Genomic DNA, 9415 nt, shown 5'->3' with positions numbered 1-9415 from the left:
ATTCAGATGGAGGTAAGGTGTTGAGAGTAGTCGAGAAACAAGAGGAAATCAATGTATAACAGGCAGGGGTGGAAGGTTAAAGCAACAATTCTCCTAAGGCCAGTGATGGGTATCTATAGGTGAGGTTGAGCATCCCCTGGCCTTAGGTCTTAACACATCACATGAGCTAACCTTGTCATGATTGGTCGCTTATAGAGCATAATAGATTTCCTTTCCACGCAAATCTTCATCCTTTGATTTGCATATACCAAATTTCCAACCTTTGAAACCTATTATCGTTATTGTACTTACCATCAAAAGAGGTTAAGGTTCAAAAGCTTGAAAAATGAATTATTTAAGGAAGAAAACTTCATTGCACCAAAAGAGCCAAAATTCACAACCATATCATTACTACAATTAATACAACTATCAGTCATCGTATCTTCAATAGTAAAGGTGGTAAGTTAACCATAATATTCAACCATGTGGTTGGAGATTCGATCACCACTCATGGAAATGGAGCACATTTCATGGTCACTCGTTTATTTATTTTAAGAGCACCTGTAACAAGGGGATTAATCACTACTATACCTGGGTTATGACAAAAAAAAAGTATTCTCAAAGTCATTTAATTAGGATGAGACATTCGTTGCAACCACTGCATGCATGGGAAAACGAGAGTTTCTTTTTCTTCCTTTAGACAAGCATCTATAGAGCATATCATTCTTTAATGTTTTGAGGTTTATTAAGGACATTAACACTTGTAGTAAGGTTTGCACAAGAATAGTCAATGAAAGATTCAGAAGGGTTAAAGAGCATTTGGTACAATATGGTTTATCCTCCTACATTGGTAACAAATGTAATTTAAACCCTCATAGATGATAGGCTATTTGAAGCCTTCAATAATTAAAAAAACCTTGACAAAGATATTTTAAGATTGAGTTGAACACACAAGTGCGTAATATTTTCCCATTTCTCCATCAATAGTGTGACTATATTTTGAATAAGAAGCCAATGCACCCACCAACTTTCCTTGAGATACTTGTATCGTAATATGAAGCTCTAAATTTGATTCCTATATTCAAACAATAATAAAATGACTTTCAATAAACCAAGGTTCGTTCTTAATGACATTATTACAATCAACACATTCATTTATCCTTATAATGAAATGGTCAAGCCTTAATCAGTTAAAAAAAAAAAGCTTACTTGAAGGGCTTCAAATAGAGGTCATATGGTTTGAAATGAACCCATATTCCCAGTATTGCCAAAAACTTTTACAACAATAGACTTTGAATTTGTCCATTATGTGCAACTTTTCATCAAAGTTCAAAGTAATGTTAATGTCTTCAACTTTCCCTTCTTATTCATTTTCGATATTGTCTAAAGCATTATATTTTCGTAAAAAGATTTATCATCGATAACCATTGATTATGATATGAACTTCTTGTTCTTTAGTTTAAGGTTTAGAGAACCCTTATAAGAAACTTTTGGACCATTAGGAAGAGAGTTTTGTAAGAGCAGAAGGCTACTTGATTTGCCTATTGCTCTTGATTAGATCATCTTCTTCGATATAGAGATTATTGCCAAACACTTATTGAAAGAGAACCCATCACTTTGACTTATCAATCTTTTTATTTTTTAGAAAACATGAAATTCATAAATAACAATCAGTAAAATAGTAGCAAAATAAGTAGATCTGTGTACGGACCATATCGCACAAGTAGAATCCATATAGAACTATACTTATTCTATTTGACATTGATTAGAATAAGATTTTTTGGTTTTCAATATTAGTAAATTTCTCATCTTCTGCCGATAGATTTTTTTTCGAAAGGATTTTCAAGTAAAATTTGTGTATTTTTATTTTTATTTTCTTATTACTTTGCGATTGTTTTATATTACCATTATCGACGTTTAGTTTTAATAATATATATTAATTTTTAAAATAATAAATTAATTTTTATACAATTAAATTTTAATAATTTAACAATTGATTTTATTAAGATACTAATACTTGTCGTGCATATAAAATATTAACTCTATAAAAATTATGAAAAATATAAAAACACTTAAATTTTTATGTTAGTGTAAGTGGATCATCATTTAAAATAAATACATGCATTTATTCCCTTCATAAACTAGTCTTTCTTAGTAAAAAATAAAAGGTTAAGTTCTATCATTAGTTTCTATGCCACTTTAAATTGGTTATTTTTAGTCATTGTATTTTATTAATTTTAAAATTCCAGTCTTTGGCTAAATAATAACTCTTGAAGTCATTAAGTTAAGCTATTTTCAAAATCTAACTTGACAAACATATTATTACATTTATAATGTCATGTTATGTCAATTTGCTATTTTCAAATATTACTCCACAAAAAGAATCAGTTATAATGGAAATTCAAAATTAGAAAAATATAAAAACTAAATTTGATCAAATTAATGTATAAGAACTAAATCCATAATTTAAACAAATTACGAGGATTAATATCAAATGTTGACCAAAACAATTAATCTTTCTTAATGTAAAATAAAAAGAAAAAGAGAATTAAAGGGAAAAAAAAGGGTAAACTAAAAAAAATAGTCATTTTTTTAAAAAAATACAAAAATAATTACTTTTGTTTGCTTCAGATTATATTTTAGTCACATATGTTTGAAATATTACGTTTTAGTCACTTACATTATCATTTTGTTACGAAGTGTTCACTTTACCGTTAAACTCCGTTACTTCCTTAACATCAGTCTTACGTGGGAGTCCAAATAGGTTTTAAATGCCAACTTGAATGTTTAGTTGTTGCGATTAAAATATGTTTTTAATTAAATAAATTTAATTTGGATTGCCATGTAAGAATTTTAAGTTGACATTTAAAATCTATTTGGACTGCCATGTAGGACTATTATTAGACAAGAAACGAAGCTTAATGGTAGAATGATATCTTTGTAACAAAACGATAATTTAAGTAACTAGAAAGTAAATTTTAAATATAAGTGACTAAAATATAATTTAATGTAAACAAAACTGACTAATTTTATAGTTTAGCAATAAAACAAAACAAGTGGGGGTCCAACTCAATCCCCAACACAACTTTGCGAGTTTCAGAATTTCCTGTAAAAAATAAGGGTCATACTCCAAATCCTAAATCACACAACACATTCAGTACTCAGTCCAATTTTGTCCCTTTCCCCTAATCCATACGACAACGAAATACGCTGAAGAAAATGCAGAATCCCTCTCTTCCTCGACTTCTACTTTTATCCTTCACTCTAACAAGTACTTTCCTCCTATGATTTCCTATCCACTATAAACTTCAATCATCCCGATCTTTATTGTTTTTTTGTGTGTGTGTGTGTGTGTGCGTGTGTGCGCATTTCCTTTGCTTTCTCAGGTGTGTTCAACCAAGTACTGGGTGATGAAGGATTCTGTTCCGCTCCTTCCATATTGGACCAAACTGATAGTTCCTCTAAACCTTTGTACTGGAAAGTCACTAGCCCAACCCTGTCTCCTTCGCATCTCCAAGGTTAGTTTATGTTAGTTTTAGCTTCTTCTGATAAATTCTGGACAGCTACAGCCTACAAGGGAAATACAAATGTTTACTTTCCAAGTTTAAATTGGTTTCTTTGCAGACTTACCTGGTTTCACTCGTAGTGTTTACAGAAGGGACCATGCGTTAATAACGCCAGAAAGTCATGTTTTCAGTCCTTTGCCTGATTGGTATTTCACTCATGTTTAGATTTAAACTTTTTTTATTTTTTAAATCTTTGACTTTGTTAGCGTGGGTATATTGATTCGAGTTATTTTAACAGGACAAATACACTGGGAGCATATTTAATAACACCGGCAATTGGTTCACATTTCGTGATGTATCTGGCAAAAATGCAAGGTCTGATCCTATATGAGTGTTAGTTCTATTGGAACAAAGTGCATGATTTAATACACTGTTGTTTATCTGTTTGCAGAAAACTCGAGGTCAGGGCTTCCCCCTAATGATGTGGAGAGGTGGCGAGTTTTTGTTTGTCTTTTAGTTTTAGCAGAAATTGATAAGACTCAAATATAACAATTACACTGTCCATTTATTTTTTTGCGTTGAGTTTTAATCCCCATTATATCTTTGTTCTTAGGCTCATATTTGTGACTCAGGGTGCTGTCACTCTCACCAATTCATCTGGCATTAGCAACAAATTGGTGGTAAAGGATGCTCCGTTTACATTTACTAACCAATATGTCATGAATGCAATAGTACCGATAAAATTAGCATGATCCCCTTTACAATGTTCTAGTAGAGGCATCAAATTTTTTCCATGTGCTAGAGGGCGTAGCTTTCTCTAATAATATTTGAAAAGTTAACAGCTTATCTTCCCCTACTTTTAGTTTTATTTTGTAGTTTCAGATCAGCAGTACCTTGTTATTTGTATTAAAAGAACCTTTCAAGTTTTTTCACAAGAATAAACAAATGTATCTCCATTCCAGTTTTTCTTAATACCAAAAATTTAGAAAAGGAAAAAAAAGAAGGGGGGGGGATGTATACATTAATTGAAATATAAAGCTTGATGTCATTCTCTCTGTTATGCAGGTGGATTCATATGCTTATCTTCCTCCTAATTTTGATCATTCTCTGAAGTGTGATGGCTCTGCTACTCTTGTAGTATTTGAACGGAGGTACATCATCACACATCATGTTGTGTATCTGTTAAACTTCTCTTATTAGTATATTCTGACACCAAGGTCACTAGTTGCAGGACTAATCACGTTTAGAAAGCTTATTGGGATGATGTACTAGTCCTACATTCTTAATTATTAATATCTAGTTCTCTTAGCATGTGCTACTTGCCCCTTGTAGATATGCCTTTCTGGATAATCACATCACTGAGCATATTGTTGGTTCAACAGATAAGCAGCCACTTCTAGAAACTCCTGGTGAGGTAATATAGTTTTGCCTATTCTTATTTGCTCTTTTGTCAGTATTTATTCTAGGTTCCAGATTTGAACATATGGAAATAATTCCATTTCCCCATTTGTAAAGTGATTCAATCACATTGCACTATATTGATTTTGTTTTTTTTAAGAGGTTGTTTTGCCATACAAAAGTTTAAGAAGGATTCCCGACGCTGAACTTATATACATGATGATATCTGGATTTTTTTTCTCATACGATCTTTCTTTACTTCACAGGTGTTTGAACTTAGGAAGCTTCTTCCAGCATCAATGCCTTATGACTTCAATATCCATGTAAGCTATAGTCACTACACAATTTCACTTCTTGTCTTGATTTAGCCTATGATGTTGTCTATGTTATTTGCTAATACAAAAATCCAAATTTTGTTTGGTTGAGACTTTAAGATTGAAAAAGATATATGCTAAACTAAGTTTTGTCTTTTTGTTGGATGCCTAAAAAACGAAAATTAATCTTCATTGTAATAAAGGATGCATGCTGCAAACCTTAATCCCGTGTTTCATTTGACAGTCATTTTTGTGCTTCATATAACTTCCCTTTTGAGTGCTAAACTAGCATGCATTTTTTGTTAAATCACTCAGTGAGAGAATTTGGATTACATGATAATAAACCTTCATATATTAGGTCTTCCAAGGTTAAAGCCAAAAACATTTGATGCAGTAAGTTTTATCACCTTAGAGCGATGCAGTTTACAGTGTAAATGATAATTGTAAATTATGAATTGGGCTTGATTGCCAGTTTCTTACTGAGGGAGAAGTGGACTGGTTTCTGATTATTACTTTTCATTCAGATTCTTGCTTTGGTTCACCAATTGATAGTTGTTTTCCAGTTATTGAAACAAAATCCTATTTTGTCATTATTTCCATAATAAATGTAAAACTTGGAATCATTTCCTTTGTTTACTTAGGTATGATATGGATTGGTAAGAGTTCTTTACTGAAATAAAGACAATAAATTCTTGTTTTTATAGCTGACGTTTCGACTTTGGACCCTTTATTATAGGTTATGGATTTTCAACCGGGAGAATTCCTTAATGTGAAGGTAAGCCTTTGTTTCTGGATGATTGATACTATGTTATTTGATAATTGCTGGTATTAAAATTTATTTTGGTTACTTATGTGTCATCAGAGAACTGATTATAAGCAAAGAGACCAGGAAATATATTACCATAACTAGAAAATAGAAGGAAAAATAAAGTTGACTAATACACCTTATAAGTAAACAGAATTAGGCTAAAGTTTGCTAATTCTTCTTTTTGATACATTTTTAGGCTTAAACATGTGCATTCATTAATCATTTTGATCCACTTCTGATTTGTATTACACTTCAGTGACGCTGAATAACCCAGTGCTCCTTATAGTTGAGCATCTTTTGAGATAAGTTTTCCTTTTGCTTTTTGCAGGAGGTCCATTATAATCAACATGGTTTGTTGCTTTTAGAGGGACAGGGTATTTATCGCTTGGGTGATAGCTGGTAAGAGTCATAAATGACTGTTGAAACCTTGTTAAAGCATACTACAAGTTATCTATATATTGCCTTTATCATCCGGGAGCCATTGTGTGAAGATTCTCTAGAAAGCAACCTGATAGTTCTGGCTATCTCACATTTATCTGCTATTTGTGTTTATCATGGAATATAAAATTTTCAAAAATGTTTTTGGCATGCGGTATCAATAGCTACATGGGGAAGACAAGAATATTTTCTCCTTTTTATATTTTCAGTGCATACAGTTGTGTTTTCTGGCATGTGTCATATGCCATCTTCCATGGAATGTGCTTGCATGGACCATAGAGGACGTGCTCTAACCAAGTAATAGAACATTGAAAGTAACATGCTAAGGCCTTCCTAAGTCAATATATCTCATGTTCTCATCTGATTGTTCACACCAGTATCTGCCATAAAGCCCATTTTCATCACTTTGCTCTGTTTTCTATTGTGAAATAGGTATCCGGTTCAAGCTGGTGACGTTATATGGATGGCACCTTTTGTGCCGCAATGGTGAGGAAAAAATAAACTCTTAAAATTTCTTGCTAAGATGTCAGAATGTTCTCTTCCTTTAGTTTCTGCAGATTTGATTATGGGCTTGAAGACTGATAAATTTTGCTACCATTTTCAGGTACGCTGCACTTGGAAAAACCCGGTCACGTTATTTGCTGTATAAAGATGTAAATAGGAATCCACTGTAGTCATATATGCACTGGTAGAATTTTGATTAGATGTTTTAAATAACAATCAGCATGCTTACAGAATAAGAGTACGGATTTGTGGCCTGTAAAAACAAAATTAATTGTAGCATCCACTTTTATTGTTATATATCATCATTAGATTACCCAACTTCTAGAACATATTTGTTTGTGAAATCGTCATTTTGTCTAAATCTTGTCTTCCAAATTTGATTTCACTAGTGAGACTCAGCTGCAGTTTTGTGAATCTACGAATAAAAAAAGATGGTGGAAAACATGCATCTATGAACTTTAAGTTCGTAGGCTAACTGTTTTTCGATAAATGTTGTTCATGAGACTCTGAGAAAGTTGTGTCTACTAATTTGAAGAGTTTGTTACTGCTAAATATGCTCATCTATATTTGGACCCTTTATTATTATAAATGTTTGAGAAAGTTGTGTCTACTAATTTGAAGAGTTTGTTACTGCTAAATATGCTTATCTATATTTGGACTCTCTTCTGTTATAAATGTTTGTGTCCGATATATATTTGAATTTGAATATGAAAAAACCAAAAGATTTGAGTAGATCTCATTCATATCTAATACTCATTCTGAGTTTTCGTAGAGCATGGTAAGAATATTTTCTGTGGCTGGAAAAGTAAAGTGGACTTTTTTTCCCCAAGAATTTAAACTGAGATCAAATAGCTTGTGAAATGGAAGATTGGTGGGTTCTGGCCACAGGTTACGCGATAGCTAAATAATGTAAAACTCAGCTAATTAATTAGAAAAATGTGGAAAAACATTGGAAAAGTAGTGTAACCCTGATCAATAGTTATATAGAAGCTCTCTTAACTGAGGTAAACTGATGGTACTATAAATTACTGTTAGCAGTTGACTTCCAACATGCAAACAAAATTATAAGACAAAACAGTAACAATAAAACTGTGAAACAAATATAGCATTATGTCTAATTTAGAGATTGACCCTACTAACATATTAATTTGTAATTTAATAATGTGGTCAAATTCCATAGGGATCTAGTTCTCGATTGATTAGTTTTTAATGCTTGATTTAATGCAGCATGTCCTGTAAATTATCAATCCAACTTTATCTCCACTATATATATAAAATGCTGAAAATTTTATTCCCTTTGAAACTACTTGAACTCTAAAGTCTGTCAGTTAACCAGCCAATCAGATACACTCAATTACTTGTACCTTTGTGAAGCTTAACGTATTCCTTCTAATTAAAAAACTAGCTAAAACCCAAACTTATGCTTAGATAGCCAGTCAAATATAAACTTAATTTAAATATAACTTTCTTTTTGAACTTGTAAGAGAATTTTGGCATCATTTGTACAAAACTTTTGGGTTTGAATTAACAAGGTTATCATCTGTGTTTAACCTTTGAAAGGCCAATAGACATCCTTGATCTGGTTCAACAACATCCACATGGTTCTTGACAGATGCTATTGGGATCTGGGAGCCAAAGTATTGATTAAGTCCCACAAATAAAAAAACAAAACACCATCACTATTACCTCCACCAACAATGCCACCTACCCATTCCCTTCACCACTCCTTTCTTCTATTTCCTCTCACACTTTGGTGGGATGCCTCAAATCAGGCTTTTCCAAATGAGGAATATTATGATATACATTATCTACTTTTGTGGAACAAAAGTTTATTATCTTTCTCTTTCATTAAAAACATCTTTTTCCTTAAAGTTATCATTAGCGGTATTAATACGTCAAAAGTTCTCCTTTCAAATAGCTTTTCTTGGACATCAAATTCCCATCCAATAACTCTGTCCAGACAACACTTATTCTAAAGCAATATTCATATTAATGTTTTAACTTTTAAACACAACCTTTAAGTAACAAAAGGTTTCGCTCATATTTCTTTCATTGAGAAAGGTTAGTATTTCATCTTCATGAAATCGAAAAATTTGATCAATGTAAGCAATGGGATTGAAGGGGATTATCCCTTGTGGCACGAATCCTGTTAGTCAACATCTCCACTGACTAGTAGTAGCCAACTTTTTTAGTTATGCATAATCTTTGCCACCTGAACTTATCACTGCAAACTTTTATTAAGAGAGATTTCCATTTCAATCTTTGGCTCTTTACTTCTACTCTCCATCCTCAGTTACTGCTTCTATGCCTTTGATATATAAATCTATTGGCCTTCTGTCAGAAGTTTAGCCTTTCAATGTGTCATATTGCAGTCACTATGTGAAGACGGTTTCATCATTATGAATACACCTTGAACAAGTTGTTAACTCTGTTTCCTTGAGTTGAATTTTTCATGTCTGTTCTGGAGA

The 9415-nt window shown here is 32.2% G+C and overlaps 1 protein-coding gene across 1 annotated transcript; it reads left to right on the top strand.

The window, feature by feature from the left end:
- Positions 1–3075: 3075 nt before the first annotated feature.
- LOC105765058 ((S)-ureidoglycine aminohydrolase) lies at positions 3076–7276 on the top strand. The gene is made up of 13 exons (XM_012583958.2): positions 3076–3250; positions 3366–3497; positions 3604–3691; positions 3784–3860; positions 3937–3976; positions 4099–4165; positions 4551–4636; positions 4818–4899; positions 5150–5206; positions 5934–5972; positions 6334–6404; positions 6876–6929; positions 7048–7276. The coding sequence occupies exons 1-13, from the start codon at positions 3199–3201 to the stop codon at positions 7115–7117; spliced, it is 915 nt and encodes a 304-aa protein (XP_012439412.1). The 5' UTR covers positions 3076–3198; the 3' UTR covers positions 7118–7276.
- Positions 7277–9415: the final 2139 nt, after the last annotated feature.

Source organism: Gossypium raimondii, chromosome 12 (genome assembly GCF_025698545.1).
Source record: "Gossypium raimondii isolate GPD5lz chromosome 12, ASM2569854v1, whole genome shotgun sequence".
NCBI classification, from domain to species: domain Eukaryota; kingdom Viridiplantae; phylum Streptophyta; class Magnoliopsida; order Malvales; family Malvaceae; genus Gossypium; species Gossypium raimondii.
The sequence above is the reverse complement of the archived record's forward strand: the minus strand, read 5'-3'. Positions and strand labels throughout refer to the sequence as shown.